Source organism: Mustela erminea, chromosome 2, assembly GCF_009829155.1.
Source record: "Mustela erminea isolate mMusErm1 chromosome 2, mMusErm1.Pri, whole genome shotgun sequence".
Lineage (NCBI taxonomy): Eukaryota > Metazoa > Chordata > Mammalia > Carnivora > Mustelidae > Mustela > Mustela erminea.
This window is the reverse complement of record NC_045615.1, coordinates 110905611-110923467: the sequence shown is the minus strand read 5'-3', so window position 1 is coordinate 110923467 and position 17857 is coordinate 110905611. Positions and strand designations below refer to the sequence as shown.

Here is a 17857-nt window from a genome sequence, read left to right as displayed (position 1 = left end):
GATCTGTGAATCAACAGGCTTACACATTTCACAGCACTCACCATAGTACATAGCACCCCCAATGTCCATAACCCAGCCACCCTATCCCTACTCCCCACCCCCACAGAGCAACCCTCAGTTTGTTTTGTGAGATAAGGACTCTTATGCTTTATCTCCCTCCCGAATCCCATCTTGTTTCATTTTTTCCTTCCCTAACCCCCACAACCCCCTACCCTGCCTTTCAAATTCCTCATACCAGAGAGATCATATGATAATTGTCTTTCTCTGGTTGGGTTATTTCACTTAGCATAATACCCTCTAGTTCCATCATATCATTGCAAATGGCAAGATTTCGTTTCTTTTGATGGCTGCATAGAATTCCATTGTATATATGTACCACATCTTCTTTATTCATTCATCTGTTGATGGACATCTAGGGAGAACCATTTGCTTTAGAGTTAATTCCAAGTTTATCAGAATTATTGATAAAAAGAACAAAGGAAGTGACACCACAGGAGACAGAACAAACCATAATGTAAAATGTTCTCTAGTAGTCTCAATTACCTAGCTGCTTCTGGCTGGCTCAGTTGGAAGAGCATGTGACTTTTGATCTCAGGGTTGTGAGTTTGAGCCCCATGGTGGGTGTAGAGATTACTAAAATAAACTTTAAAAAAGAAGTATCATGACTCATTAGAGAAAATTTCAGTACAAACCAGGTGTTAGACAATAGCAAGGAATTGATATAATTGTGTATGAAAATGTTTGTATGTTTTAAAGATTCATGATAATAGAAATGATGTAACACTGGAATTAGCTTTAAAATAATTAAAGGGGCGCTTGGATGGCTCAGTGGGTTAAGGACTCCACCTTTGACTCAGGTCATGATCCCAAGGTTCTGGGATCGAGCCCCGCATCAGGCTCTCTGCTCATCGGGGAGCCTGCTTCCCTTCCTCTCTCTCTGCCTGCCTCTCTGCCTACTTGTGATCTCTATCTGTCAAATAAATAAATAAAATCTTTAAAAATAAAATACTTAAGTAAATAGGGATAAATGGAGTGAGTATAGCAAAAATCTAGTTAATTATTAAACTGAAGAGAGGATGTAAAGGAGAATCATGCTATATTTTTGTATGTTTGAATTTTATCTTAATAAAATTTATTTTTTAAAAAAGGAGATGACCTCAGAGGCTTTGCCTGATTATTTATTCCAGCATAGTAACCCTTTTCCACCTGCCACTGTGTCCTGTCACTCTGTTTTATTTTCATTATAAGTTTTATCACCTTGGGAAAAATATTTTTTAATGATTTGTCTTTTCTTTGTCTTCCCCTCTAGAATGTAAGTTCCATGAAAGCAAGAGTCTTGTTCCCTTACTGTTTCTTGTGTGCCTAAAAAATGACTGGCATATTGTATCCATTCAATAAGTCTTAACTGAATAATTGAACTATAAAAGCTATGTATTTATAGGAAAACTAGAAAATAAACCAATAAAGAAAATAAAAATTATTCTTTTCTTACCTATCAAGCGGTGACTGCTCCTGTTGAGTTTTCAATCCTTCCAAATCACTTTCTGGGAAAAAATACACACACTCACTCTCTCTGTCTTCCCAGAACTCACTCCCACAAATTGTACATTATATAATCTTTTGCAACTTGTGTTATAGAAAATAATATTTTTAAATATCCTTATATTACTAAATATTTTTCTACAGAATCATTTAGTTGAATAGTGTTCTGTTTTGTGGTAGTATCACATATTTAATTCTGTCTCTAGATATGTAAGTAAACATGCTCAAGCTAAGACTTTGCACTTGATCTTAACTTTTACCTTAGGAAGCATTCCTAGAAGTAAAATTGCTGCATCAAGATTCACATGCATAAAGCTGTTATAAGTCAAGATATTGGGTGTGGGAGTAAGTTAATGGTCAGAGGGGAGATAGGATGGGGGCTATCTCTTAGTTGATGGTGGTAATCTAGGTACTGTTTACATAGGACTGTTTCGTTTGTGAAAATTCATTATACTTCTGTGCGTTTTTATTATGAATGTCATATTTCATTAAAAAGTTTTTCAAAACATAAATCGTTTTGGGTAAGCATGACAGAGTCTATCAAGTGTATGATCAACAAATGGAAAGTCTTTCAGTGTGGCATTGTTGTATTGAGCATATGTCCCACATTTTAAGTGAAATGTTTGGTTAAAACTTGAACTTCTAGAATAAGGTAATGTAATACATGGGATAAAAAAGAGAACTTGTTTTTAAGAATATTTTTTAAGTGTGGACTTGAAGATTTTTGAAATTTTGTTTCAATTCATTTCTTGTAGGGGTAATTGAAGAAAGAAAAAACTGTAATGAAATTCTAAAATGGTATTGGGTGGAAGTGCTTAGATAATTTTTACATCCTAAATTCACTATAAGTACTTGATTTATATTGTCTTTTATTGACAAATAGTAGATAAATGAATTATATGGGTTTCAGATATATATGCACTAAATAAAACATCGGAAAGGCTATAACTTTCCCTTTTAAGAACTTGTTTGCTTGTCGAGGGAGGCAAATAAGGAAAGGAAAACCAATGTTAAAACTTAATTGATGTGCTGCTCTTATATTTTATTGGTTATTCCCCCCATGACTCTGAAACTTTAACCCGTTGGTTAAACCAGTAACAATAAAAATAATTTAAAAATAAATTTGGATAAACATAAGGGAATGCTTTTATGCTTTGGTATTATTGTGTTAACAAGTCTTGTTAACAAGTTTGTGTTAATAAGTTTTAGTATATGTATGCAAGTATGTGCCCACACATTTCTTTTAACTGCTCAGATCCTCATGAAAGATCAGCATTGTTGTCATGTGGTATATTTATTTCCAGGTTTGTTCTATATCTGATTTTTTTTTTTGGCTTTCTATATGTTTAGTTGTCTATTATCTCTATTCAAGTTTATATCCTACCTCTTAAAAACACTGTAATAGCAATTGCAGTGTTCAGTGTTTTATTAATTACCTTAATGGATATGCTAGACCTAAATATTCAGGTTTGTAAAAAAATTGTATTGATCAGTAATATTGAAATCTTTGGTATATCTTTGTACATAAAGGCATTTTCGTGTTAAATATTTTCTTAAAATAGATACCCAGAAAAGTGTGAACATTTTTAAGATTTTTGATGACGTATTGCTATAATGTTTCCAAAAGCGTTATGTTCTTGAACTAGCAATGTTTAACCATGTCAAGTTTATTACACCATTACCAACATTGTAATTTGATTTTCAAAATATCATAGATTAGAATTATAGTTAAATGCAGACTCTGGAACATGGCTGCCTGAGTTTGAATGACATTCTCACTATTTAGAACTCTGTCACTGTGGGTAGGATAATAAACCTCTCTATCACTTTCAGTTTTATCATCAAAATTTCCACATTAGTAAAACCTTTAGTGCATACTTTATGTGCACTGTAGAAAAATATTAGTTGTATATATTTAGATTTTTTGTGAGTTACTAATGTTTTCTAGAAATCAGTTGAATATAAATGAATTAGTAATCCATAGGAATCTATGAGTCTAGGCATCTCCTAGAGAGTACAGTTAAGACCAGAAAGAACGAGGATGACTAAGATAATAAATTGAGGGGCTAAAATAAAGACAAGACCCAGGCACCTAGGTAGTACAGTCAGCTGAGCATTTGTCCTTTAGTTTCGGCTCAGGTCATGGTCTTGGGTCATGGATCAAGCCCCACATGGGGCCCCACACTCAGCACAGAGTCTGCTTGGGATTTCACTCCCTTTTCCTCTGCCCCTCCCCCCTCCTCCCCATCCACACCTATGCTCTCTCGCTCGTGCTCTCTCTCTCATAAATAAATCTTTTTTTTAAAAAAGATAGGACCCATATAAGGAGATAAGAAGTGATCCAAGACGTAAGGTAGAAATAGCTTAAAGGTATTCATTAAAACTGTAATATAAATTTGCAGCTTGCATCAAACATTAATGTTAAGTAGCAGTGATTTTGATGAACATTTTATTGCTAGTAATTGCCATTTTTGTGAAATTTAATTTGGAATATTCTCCCCCTTCTAGACAACATAAAATTTATGTGATATTTTCCTCTCACTAAAATTCACTTGCTTTCATATACTGAATCTTACTAATATTTACATATTTAATATTGATGAGAGATTATGTGGTTTCAGAGAACTTTTATCTCATATTCCCTCCTATATGGACTGAGCTTCATGTTTTCAGGCTCTGGCTTAAGGTGGGGGGGGGGAGTCTTGTGAGAAAATCAGCCAGGTAATGATACTTAATTGCATGTAAATCTTAAATAGATTCTAAAAATAGTTACTAACTCCCCTATTAGACTTGAGGTGCTAAACTAAGCAAATTATTATAACACATCGTAAATACAGTATAGAAGAATATAAAGGGTATTAGGAGGAAATTCAGAAAACATTTGAGGGGATGGATGATCCTGAAGGATGTGTAGAAATTAACTTGTCAGGCCAAGAGAACACAGAACGTACTTTGAAGAATGGACAAAGGCTGTAAGATGAGAGATTTAAAAAAAAAATGGTATCCTTGGAGGGGTGAAAAACAATTTTGTATTATGACAGTTGCACTTGTCTTCTTTGAATAGATCCTTGATTAGGAATTTGCATGAAAATAGAACTGAAAACAATTTATAAATGAAAAAATCAAATCTTGATTTTAACAGAAGGTGAATTCTAAAAAAAAAATTAACCCCATAATGTTTTGATATCAAGAAATTTCCCAGGGGCACCTGGGTGGCTCAGTTGTTAAGTGTCTGCCTTCCGCTCTGGTCATGATCCCATGGTCCTGGGATCAAGCCCCTCATTGGGCTCCTGTTTGTTGGGGAGCCTGTTTTTTCCTTTCCCACTCCCCCTGCTTGTGTTCCCTCTCTCGCTGTGTCTCTCTCTGTCAAATGAATAAATAAAATCTTAGGAAAAAAAAAAAGAAAGAAATAGCCCAGCTTGGTCATGGTTTCAGTTTTTCAAGAATCAGTCCGTTTTAAAAGTTGTATCTGATAGTACAATATCTACAATTACCTGACCCTGTTGAAAGAAACTGGCCTCTAATTCTATACATTGTACATTAGTGGTTGATCAAAAATAAGTAAATTGTAGTGTTAAGACCCAGTCTATAATCAGCAAATGGGAATAATTTGTATTTATTATTAGGTAACTTTCAAATATAGAGAAATATACTGCTTAATAATCATGCTTCTGTCATCCAGAACTAATAAATGTGTTATTTGATCATGTTTGCTTCTGATATGCTTTCTCTTAAGGAACTGTCACATCCTTTTGTTTACTCTTAGAAGCAACATCTGATAATGCCTATTTATGCATTTTTTTTAAAGATTTTATTTACTTATTTGACAGAGAGAGATCACAAGTAGGCAGAGAGGCAGGCAGAGAGGGAGGAAGGGAAGCGGGCCCCCTGCTGAGCAGAGAGCCCGATGTGGGACTCGATCCCAGGACCCTGAGATCATGACCTGAGCCGAAGGCAGCGGCTTAACCCACTGAGCCACCCAGGCACCCCTATTTATGCATTTATAAGTAAAATAATTTTGTGTTCTTTAAAAATTCACAGTGATGCATACTAAATGCACTTTTGTTAATTTATTCCTATAACTTGCTTTCTTATCAAGTTAGCAAAAATTAAAAATCTCTACAACACCAAATGTCATCAAGGATATGGTAAAAAAATTGGTGATATCTACTAAATTCCAAAATGTTAATTAAGTCCAGCACTTATACCTCTAGGTGTATATCTTATAAAAATTCTTATACATGAATGCAAGAAAGCATTTAGGGTTTTCATTTCAGTATTGTTTGTTAAGTGTAAAACAAAACAACCTAGGTACCTACCAATAGTTGAATGGCAAATAAATCTCAGTCCTTGTCTTCTATTTATTTTATATTGCCCTAGAGCATAATAAGTGCTTAGTTTTGGGGGTTGCCTGGATGGCTCAGTTGGCTAAGCATCTGTCTTCTGCTCAGGTCATGATCTCAGGGTACTGGGATCAAGTCCCGTGTTGGGCTCCCTACTTAGTGGGAGTTTGCTTCTCCCTCTCCCCCTCACCCCTGCTAGTTCTCGCTCTCTGTCTCAAAAAAATGAATAAAATATTTTAAAAAGGGGTGCCTGCCTGCATGGCTCAGTAAGTTAAGCATTTGCCTTCAGCTCAGGTCATGATCCCTGGGTCCTGGGTTTGAGCTCCATGTGAGGTTCCCTGCAGCTGGGAGCCTGCTGCTCTCTCTCCCTCTGCCATTCCTCCACCCCTCACCCCCAAGTTGTGCTCAGATGAATAAATAAAATCTTTTTTTAAAAAAGACATAGTTTAGTTTCTATCCATCAAGTTAATCATTAGAACTTTGGAAATATATACACAAAACAACCTAGTTATGATGTGCTATCTCCATTGTGAAGGAGTGATACTTATAGATGTAATCGCTTCAGCTAGATCTAAATCAGCAGCAGGAGCAAGAAAATGCCCTTTCTCCCCATTCCTGATTTTTTTTTCTTTTCTCTGAATCCTTCTTCCCAAGCTATTTCTCCCCTTCTCTTACTGTTTTTTGCTTTTCTAATTTGGATAAACCTAGAAATAACGCTCTGATTTTTCTAGCTCTTGAGTTACAGCTTTTATTATGTATAAAGAAGTAATGATATCAGCAAAATACTTTAGTGTAGGTCAAAGCGCTACTAATAAAAAGTGAGATTTTCTATGATAACTAAAATTTCTCTAAAAGTTCTTTACTTACACATTTATGTATTTTGTATTTAGTACATAAATGCTCATTGATTATGTAGTTTTCCTGTGTGGCAGAAATATGTTGGAGTATATTTTGTTTTCACTGGATAACAGACTATAATGTGTTACTTCTAGAGCAAAACTTTTAACATATGTACTGCATATCAAGAGAAGGCTATGGGGGAAAAAAATAAAGCATCTCTCACCTTGGTCACTGTTTAGAGTTTCGAAAGAAGAAGAATCAGGAGTATAAGCTTGATTTGGGTAGCTTCTTAAAGGTGGAACAGGACTTAGGTCTAGTTCATCCTTCAGATTTAGATTATCCCTAACCAGGGCCATGTGTCTAGGAATAGCCCAAAAAGGACAAGAATGCCTTTATTGTCCTAGCTGGAGAGCTATAGCTTAATTTGCATAGTTAATGTAAAGGAGAGAGAGGCGTTCCTGTACCTCCTTTTCTTATTTCTGGTGTGAAATAATTAACTTTAAATTGACTATATCAAACGTCTAAAAGTTTAGAATAGGAAAAATTTCATTCATTCATTTTGTAACATTGACTAGGAATAACACATTTATGGAGAGTGTGTTTTGTGTGCTGCATACTATGTAAAACTTGAGCAGAATCAAAACTGGTGCATTCGGAGGTAAATCTGAATATGGATTAGGTAGTAATGATTTTTTGAAGAAGATGATCTTATGAGACCTTGAAATAATAAAATCCTAATTGCTGAAGGAGAGAAATGAGATAGTAAAAGAGAAGACTAGTATTCAATTCTTTCTTCTTTTAGTAGGTTACAGCACTCTACTATTTATGAAATACAAATGAATAAGATTCCTGACCTGAGGAATTCAGTCTTGTGGGATAAATATGTACATATATATGTGTTTATTATATAGATAATTGCAAGACAGTCTCATAAGTGTCATTAAGTATAAATTATAAGTGTTGATTCAAGGGAAACAGTAATTGGGTTCTACTTGGGGGCATATGGATGAATTTTGGAACACTGAAAAAAAAAAAATTAAACTGAGTAGGAGTTTGACAAGTTGAAAAGGTAGAACCTTCTTGGCAGAGTACTGGAATTTGAGAGACCTGACACCATGTAGCATTTGTGAGGAACTGCAAGGAAGAATGAGGGTTGAGTTGAGTTGGAGACAAAGCACAAAAAATTGAGCCAGGCAGATAACCTGGGGCAGGGTGCTTCACTTAACAGTTTTTCAAGGTACTATGTACCATATGTTTTGTTTACCTATCCAGTCTTCTCTTTTGCTTCTTCAGAGTTCTACTCAGCAGATATTTACTGAATACCAGGCACTATTCTAGGCAGTGGGGTGGGGGTATGTGGGTGAATAAAATAGACATGGTCTTTGTCTTCACGTAGCTTATGGTCTGCATGGCTAACGCCGGTAAGTATGTAAGCAACTAGAATATAGTGTGCTAAATGCTAAATAATATAGGTAAGTGTGGCAGGTATAGGAACCTAAAATAATGACAACCAAATTCAAGTTGTGGCCTGAATGACTGAATGATGAGTAAGATTTGATGAGAACTAGGATGAGTGTGGGGATAGAAGGAAAGGATTAGGAGTCTTCTAACAGAGGAATCTAATGAAGTGTGAAAGCTCAGAGTTGAGAAATACAATAGTGTTTTCCGAACAGGTTTCCCTATTCCACTTTAGCCCTTGTGGTCCATTCTCCCCACAGCAGATTGATCCTTTAAAAGTACAAATTAAAACCTTGTTGGTCCTACACTCAGAAACCTGTTTCCTTTCTCTCTCAAAATAAAATTCAGATTTCTTACCATGGCCAACAAGTCCCAATATGATCTGCCTTTGTACATTTCTGAGCTCATTTCACTCAGCCTGGCTTCCAGCTGAGACTTTGCTCTTTGCTATTCCTCAGACATTTCAAAAATGATTCCGTAACACAGCCTTTGTATAAACTGATCCTTACAGAAGCTTTTCCCTGATAATATATTTGGTTGGTCATGGTTCGCACCATGACAATAGGTACTGTTTATGCCTTTGTTACTGCTGTTTCTAAATTCCTCAAATAGTGCTTTGAACACAGTAGGCACTCAATGAAATTATTGAATTACACATAGGTTATGAGTGAGACATTTTATTTTTCTGTGTTTGTGTCTTGCCAGAGCACCTAAGTGTTAGGTAAATTTATATGGTAACAATAAAACCCAGATGAATTTTTTTTAGACCAACTTAAATTTTTAAGTATATTTTTTAAACATGTGTTTTCTTATAGTGATTCTTTATAACTTAACTTTTCAATTTTTTAGCTGTCAGTAAAGAAATAGTTACACTGTTGCTTAGTGTTTTGTTTTAAATTCATAGTTTATTTTTACTCTTTTCAATCCTTGTCAGATTAACGTGTCTGAATCATTGTTTTTATTTATGTAAATTCAGTGTTGTAATAAAAACAACTACATTTTAATAAATACTTAGGCAGTTGTTTTCTAACAGGCTCTATTTCCTAAAATGTTAATATTGTAGGTTATGTCTTCATCCAGTCACAGATATAAACATATTACATAGCAATGATTCAACTGCTATACATTTCAGTTATTTAAAATAGTAAAATTTTACACTGAGTTGTAAAAAATACCTCGATTATATATAGTCACAGTTTACTTAAAGCATATGTTCCGCATATTGCTAGTCGTAGTAAATGCTAGTTATTGTTCTCTTATTCATCGTCATTTTTTCTGTGGTCTCTGTTTTGTACAACTTACATCATTCCTACTTTCTTGAAGCATCATCTGGGCAGCCTTGATTAGAAAAAAGTCACGGATAAGCAGTTAATGGCTGTTCACAGCAGAACAAGGGGAAAAGTAACCAAAGGTTGATTTTAAACAGATATTATATCATAGCCTTCATATGTTTCTTCATATCATTTGGCTATGCCAGCTCCTTCTCTGTTCTTTTTTCCTATGTAGTGCCTTCCCAGTCATGTACTGTTCTTAAACCCACAAGATGAGTTGTTAATAGCCACATGTCAAATACAAGTTTTAATTTTTAGGTTATGAATTAGTAGATCAGCAAAATATGAAATGTTAAAATGTAAGGATTACCTATCTGTCACAAATATAAAGTTTTTTCTCTTGCAAAAATTATAGGGGATGGAGTGTTAGATCTCTCTACAAAGAAAACCAGCATAAAATCTGAAGAGTCATCCATATGTGATCCTTCTTCTGAAAATTCAATGGCTGGGTAAGCAATATCTAGGAAATATAATTTAATATTAATATGAAATTATCTCTTCAGAGAACTCTTAATGCTACTTTGAGTAGATTGACATATTTAGCTTTCCTCCAGAATTTTTGTCACTCATAAGTGTGTGTCTCTCATACCTTTCATTTGTCCTTTCTCTTTCTTTTTTATTCTTTCTGTTAAAGAAAAGTTATCAGAACAATCACCAAACTTTAGTTCATGTTACTAAAATGAACTACCAACTTAATCATAGGCTGCAAACTAAGAAGCAGGACGAATACAAAGAAAATTTAAAATTCAGTATTCAGGAGGCAATTTTAAGGAAAATATGTGATTTCACTATTTAATTTTTTTAAACAATCAACAAATTTTAAAAGTACCATACTTACTAATTCTAACAGCTAGCTTATAGTGTTTACGTTTTTTCACTGTGCTTTAGGTGTGGTGGCAAACTTTACATAATATATATAATAATATATGTCTAGTAAACACCACAGAAAGCCCTTTCATGCTTTGAAAGTTCTCATTAAATAAAATAAATAAATTAATAACAGTGAGATGCTCTTCTGTTGGATTTTTGGATTTTTATTTAGTAACTTTGCATCTTCCCATTAACAAACTGTATAGGAAGCTTTTTTACTACGTTTAAATATTAGAGTGTAACTTGTTTCAACTAAGACTATAGTAGCTTTTGAGTCACAAGGTATAGTTAGCCTCTGTTTGAGAAACTGAAAATTACAATGATATATTTGAAATAGAAAGAACAATTTATAGTATCAAATTATTTTACCCAAATATAACTTACCTACTTATTTCAAATTTTAAGTTTTATCTAGAGAAAAATTAGTCTTGTGGAAATATGGGATGTTTGTGTTTGGAAATATTCTTGCTGCTACAAATTTCCTTTAAAGGGGTTGACTCTTTTATTACTTGTTTAGCGGTAACGTCACGTTTCTACTAACAAAAACTCCTTTAGGATTTGGGTATTTTTTATAATGGAACGCTAATTGTACAAATAAATTATAAGTGTTGCTCTGCAAGCATCTGTCAGAGGAATAGCAACATCATGAGAATATTTTTACAAATACCGAGTTAGGATTTTATGTTCTTGGAAGGTCTGCCCGTTGAGGCCACCGTATGATTGACACATTGTCCTACCAGGACTGTAGCGTTTGCTTTGATAAGGAGTAACTACTACATCTCACAGACTTAAAAAGAGTCATAAGCAGTGATGTTACCTAAGCAAGGAGTATAATAAAGGAGTGGACCCTCCCCTTCCATAGCTGTGTGAGAGTCTCTCATGCATCAGTTTACCATCGTTTCATTCCATCCATCCAGGAGACTACACAGAAACAGAGAGGACTATGTGGAAAGAAGTGCTGAGTTTGCAGATGGTTTGCTCTCAAAAGCTTTGAAAGACATTCAGTCTGGAGCACTGGACATAAATAAAGCAGGCATACTTTATGGCATACCTCAAAAAACTTTACTTCTCCACTTAGAAGCCTTACCAGCAGGGAAGCCTGCATCTTTTAAAAACAAAACTCGAGATTTCAATGATAGTTACTCATATAAAGACAGTAAAGAAACTTGTGCAGTGCTGCAAAAAGTAGCCTTGTGGGCAAGAGCTCAAGCAGAGCGCACAGAAAAAAGTAAACTCAATCTACTTGAAACCTCAGAATTAAAATTCCCAACAGCTTCCAGTTACCTCCATCAGTTAACTCTACAGAAAATGGTTACTCAATTTAAAGAAAAAAATGAAAGCCTACAATATGAAACTTCACACCCTACTGTACAGTTAAAAATTCCTCAGCTCCGAGTAAGTTCTGTTTCAAAACCACAACCTGATGGTCCTGGTCTGCTGGATGTTATGTATCAAGTTTCCAAAACCTCTCCAGTCCTAGAAGGATCAGCTCTCCAAAAACTGAAAAATATACTCCCTAAACAGAACAAAATAGAATGTTCTGGGCCTGTAACTCACTCAAGTGTTGACTCTTATTTTCTACATGGGGACCTCTCTCCTTTGTGTCTTAATTCTAAAAATGGAACAGTTGATGGAACCTCTGAAAATACTGAAGATGGATTGGATCGAAAAGATAGCAAGCAGCCCAGGAAAAAACGTGGCCGTTATCGCCAATATGATCATGAAATAATGGAAGAGGCTATTGCAATGGTAATGAGCGGAAAAATGAGTGTTTCCAAAGCACAAGGAATTTATGGGGTACCTCACAGCACTTTAGAATACAAGGTAAAAGAAAGATCTGGAACACTGAAGACTCCTCCGAAGAAGAAACTCCGATTACCAGACACTGGGTTATATAATATGACAGATTCAGGGACTGGCAGCTGCAAAAACAGCAAGCCTGTGTAGATTACTTGTTAGGAAAATGTTTGTATGTGTGTATGTGTGTGTGTGTATGTGTGTTTGCGTGTGTGTGTGTATGTGCACAGGTGTGTATTTGTGTGTCTATATACACACATGTGGGAATTACAGACGCTCACTCTGACAGGAGACATGAAATTTTACAGTTCAAAAACCACTTACATGCCTTTTGAAAAAAAAAGTTTTATTCAGGGTTTTCACTGTGGACAGATTTATATAGTTGCTTACTTAATTCTGATAGTTTGTATTTAATCCTTGTATAAATAGGTGAAAAAGATTCAGGTTTTCTTTAGTAGTCAATAGCATAAAGCGTTGTGGGAAAACAAGTAATTGTCAAGTGAAACACTTTTATTGGTGAAAGACCACTCCAGCCATTCAGTTGAACCATCTTATAAGGGAAATATGATATTAATAGTTTGTAAACATTTTTACAATACTGCACTTACAGCTATTGTAAGTACATCAAACAACCAATCAAAGTTTAAATAACTATCTCCATATGAAGAAAAATTAATATATACAGTATTAGTACACTACAGTGTATTCTATGAAATATGAAATGCACTCAAGTGCATCCACCAGGAATAGAAAACCTTAAATGATATGTATAATGAAATTTAATATTTATCATTTAATAGTTGATTTACAGGAAGTTGGGGTTTAGAAGGTATATACTTTTTAAAAAAACTGACACATAGTTAACCCCAGCAGCTATAGAATCCTTTAATATAAGATGGAATACTAAGAACAAAAAGTAATTTAAATTTAATTATTAAAATAATTTAATTTTGTTTTTCATTTGAAAAATAAGCTAATGTGTAAGGTTAGAAAAGAAAGTTGGAATGCAACTTAGAGCATGTTTATAATGTGCACAGAAAAAGCTTGAGAATGATATTTGGTTTAAATGTGCTGGTTAGTTGATGTTATGACTACTTTAAATTTTAAGGATTGTGACACACTCCTACTATTGAAAAACCTCAGTGTAACTTTAATATATTTGCTGCTGTGACATTTCAAAACATTTTCAGTTTATCAAAATGAATTACAGATTTCATTTTGGTGGGCGATACATTATCATTTTGCTAATAACCAAATTTGCAGTTTGTTCAGGGTCTTGAATAGATTTACAGATATTTAACACTGAAGCTGTTTTGAACTTTCAGTAATGTAAACTCTCTACTAATTGGGTAGTTAGAAGCTGGGCAGTGCATTTTAACTTTTACTAGACTCATAAAAGAGACCAATAATTTTTATATAGCAGTTTTAAAATGTGGTTCAGAGTATCCATGTTGGATTTATGGAGTATGCAGTTTTAGTGGTAAAATGTTATAAGCATGTGCCTCCATATAAAGAATGGGGATTTGCTTCGTATATTCAGAATTCTCCGAGTGCCCCTTTTCTCTGTTAAAATTCAGGTTCTGATCATTTTTCTAAGCCAATTTTCCTAAGTCCAAAAGGAATACTTAAAGCTGAATTTAAAAAAAATAAGTGCACCTTGTCAAATACTTGTGTTTTTACACTTGTGTTTGTGTGTATCTAATAATCACATATACATGTAATACTAAAGAGATTTTCAGCTATTACATTTAAAAACTGCTTACATATGATTTAAAAAAAACTGAAGAGTGGGAAGCTATACAACCAAGTAGTTATTTGGCCTCCTAGATCTATACTGAACCCTCTTCAGCTTAATGTTACCTGCATACTAGGGTATGAATCCTCTTGCTTTTTTGTTTTTCCAAGTAAGAATACATAATAGATTGCAAAACAGCAGATGTCAGGGTCATCTTTCTTTTTAAAGAATTAAGCCATATTTTGTGAGGGCCAGAACTTGGATTATTTAATATATTTCCCCTCCTCCCCCATTGAAAAACAAATTTAAAAAATAAAGTAAATGTTTCAACACAATTTTATTGACCTCTTTATACAGAATTTTACTTGCAAAAATTTGGGGGCCTGAATGCATTACATAATATTTATATTGAGCTTTTTTATTCCTCACACTATATTTACATTAATAAATTGATTGAGAAGTTTATAGTAAAGGGATACTTACAGAACACTTTTATATCATTTAAAAGATGACCTGACCAAAAACTTTACAGGATTCATAAAATCAGGGATCATTTTGCTATTGACTTCACAGTGATCAGTAGTTTTATAGGTAATATTATAGTTAATTTGCAGCATTTAGTATTTGTATTATTTATTTTTGGTCAGATATAGTAAATTAAATATTTTTTGATAGTTTATAGGTAATGATCAACCCATAACTTTTAAAAGAAACAAAATGTTTCTAATTATTGAGTTAACTTTTGATTATACAAACTAGGAAAGGCAGGGAAATTTATGGGTTCCCCTTCTCCCCAGTGATTCTATTAAGATGTTCTTTATGTTAAACTTTCAAAGTACTTTATAAATTTAGTTACCAGTTACTACTTATTAATTGACAGTTTTCTGAAAAATCCAGTTTCAGCAGACTTTTAATGAAGGTGAAAGCAACCCTTATATGCTTTCTACTTATTTGAATGTTCCTCAAGTATTTTATATTTAAAAAAAAAAAAAAGAAGGAAAAGAAAAAACAGTGCCTCTGTTTTTAGAAAACTACTGCTCAGTAAAGTTGTTTAAACCATTTCTGGTAGCTAATGACAATTTTATATTAAATTGTATACTAACTTTAGTGAGACTGATTTTTTTAGTTGTTTACAGTACAAATACTTGTATTTGTTTTTTAATTGCAGTATTTCCATTGTCGCAGTAATTTAGTAAAACTCTGTGGCTGCCTTGATTTTGACAGATTTTGTTAATATAAACTGATTGTTAGGCAATTAGTTCTATTTATGCATAAATCAATTGCACTATAATTCATGAATTATTTATTACAATATTTTCTAATGAATTCATGTATCTGTCTTGTGTTGTAAATGTACTGTAATTCTGTTCCTACTTTGTGTTGTTATATATCTAAATCTGATTGTATGAATTTTAATTGTTCAGTTAACGTGTTTCTAGGTTGTAATTTGTAGTAAAGCACTTCAATGCTTTTGCACTTAAATTTACAACACTGTTGGTGTGTGATTGATTTACTCAGTAAAAGAAAAGAAAAGAAAAGAAAAGAAAAAAAACTGACTACACTGACTTTTTTGATTCACTGTAGGAATGAGTTTTATTTATATTAATATGAAAAATTGACTTCTCCAAAGAACTATTTCAACAACAAAACTTGTAATAAGCAAAACCGATAGTAACATATAAAAAATAGGCAGGATGTTTTGGTTTAGAAATCGAACTGAAAAGAGTTAGAAAAAAATTTAACATTAAAAACAAGGGAGCTATGACAGATATAATTTTAGAATCTTTACATAATCTTTTCAGAATAAATTCTAGATTGGAGACATCTGTGTATTCAACTATTATTTACTCATATTGTTTTTCTTTGAGACTCTAACATGCAAGAAATATGAAAAAGAAAAAATTTGGAGCCAAATAAACATTATGAAATTCTATAATTTGAGAATTTAGTTAGCTAATATCTGATATATGTGTATTAAATATAATCTAATACCTGAATATCCAATTAGTAACTTTATGGAGCTATTCTTTATATACCATTACATGGAAATTATTGACCACTGTGGTATTTTGGAATGGAAGTTCCATTATTAAAAGTAATAAAATGGGGGGGGGAGTAATTAACTGAATAAGAAACTTTTTTAAAGTATAGACTCCCTTGAAATCTCAGAGGACAACTGTAAAAATCTTGGGATGGTTTTCAGAATAGTTAGTTTTAGTTTTAGTTTTAGTTATTTCTACTTTCTATTTGACTTTGCTAATGGAAAAAACATTTAAGCATTTTAGAAACTTAGGAAGGCAAATTAATCTTTAAAATATGGTGCAATTAATTTTTCTAAGAAATAAAATCTCTGTTTATTTAATCACAGATATGTTTAATAGGCCATAACATAACTTTAAAAAAAAACTGTTGAAGTGCATCTATCAGAACTCTTTGGGATTTCTTTGCTTATATAAAAATTATAATTTTAATTTGCTGGAAAAGAGTATAATACCACATATCTTCATATTTGATAGTTAACATTTCCTCATGTCTTTTTTCTCCCTGTATTTTTTGAGTTATAGTGAATCTTGGGAATCAGTTCCATTATTTACTCCCAATCATGATAAAATTTACCAAAAAAATATATATATATATTTTCAGAAAGGAAATGGTATTGGGGTTATGTCTGTGGACTTAAAGCACTTTATTGTTAATTTCATATCTTTTCTCACTCTGATAACTGCTTTTTGTCAAATCACATGTTAATTTTGGTGAACTATTAGTTGAATCTAGTAAAGTTATCATTTTTCTAGAAAATTTTTGATCTAATGTTCAGAATTTGCCTTCATGTTTTTGCTACTCAAATAACATAATATTTATAAAATGTACATAAAATATTGCATATTTACGTGTGAAACAGATTAAGCCAGTTTTAGGGAGCAAAATAAAATTAATTTTACTTTTCATTTTAAAATAAAAATCTTTTACTTTTTAATATACATAAATATAATAACCCTTTAAACAAATACAGTCTTCTATAGCAATTCATAATCAGTATATCCTAATTCCAACACTAAATAAAATTTCTACAAACCAGGAACTACTAACAATAATAGCAAATAAAAGAAATCATGAATGGGAGGCTATTTTCATGTACAGAGTTTGGTGATATGTTTAAATAGATACTTTTCTGAAACAGAATTCTTTTAATATATTTTACTCTTCTTGCTGCTGGTATTGGATTAAAAAAATTTTTTTGTAGACTTCTGCCTTGGTTACTAAGTAATCCTCGGTGTTAGTTAAAATTAGTTGTATGTTAGTCTTCAGTAGGACATTTTCCAGCATTTGAAATTAAATAATTAGGTAAGTAATGCCTTTAGTCTTCATGTAGTTACTTTAGTATTTAAAATCAATTAAAAATAGATTTTATTTTTAAATAGCTTAAATTTTTTATTATTAGGTTAAAATGCCTGCAGCTTAATCTTAGAAAAGATACTCTGTTATTTATATGAAGTCTAAATTCCTTAATTTTCCTTGTGAGTATACAAAACTTTCTTTTATTAATAATTTTTATTTTCACTTCCTTGAAAAAATATCTATCTTAAAGATAAGATTTTCTCCTATATCTTATTTTTCTTATTTGCACTAATATGGATTGATAATTATCAAAATAACTTATAAAATATCTACTTTCAAAAATAACTTTCTGAAGCACTTTCCATTAAATATTCTTAATACATCCAAAGCACTAAACATTAGCAATCTATAAATATAATCATATTTATATTTGATATAAGTATAATCTATATTATTATTATAATTATCTATAACCAGGTTTTATATCACAAAACTAGGGCTTTTCTTTGACTATTCTACTTGCCATAGGAAATTAGTGATCACCAGTGCTTCATTATATTTTTGCTGAACAATAATCAAGATGTCATTATTGCAGCTCTATA

At 32.6% G+C, this 17857-nt stretch overlaps 1 protein-coding gene across 13 annotated transcripts in view; it reads left to right on the top strand.

Annotated features, from left to right (window-relative positions):
* The window catches only part of LCORL (ligand dependent nuclear receptor corepressor like), a 161288-nt gene that overhangs the window by 112749 nt on the left and 30682 nt on the right, over nucleotides 1-17857 (top strand). For 9 of the 13 annotated variants that reach the window (XM_032333949.1, XM_032333950.1, XM_032333942.1 and 6 more), the window contains one exon: nucleotides 9870-9963. The exons of 1 other annotated variant lie outside the window; for it this stretch is intronic. In XM_032333949.1, the coding sequence (XP_032189840.1) occupies nucleotides 9870-9963 (94 nt within the window). Of the gene's footprint in view, nucleotides 1-9869; nucleotides 9964-11301; nucleotides 17435-17857 lie in introns of those variants that run through there. 3 more of the 13 variants (XM_032333948.1, XM_032333957.1, XM_032333947.1) reach the window with 3 other exon arrangements.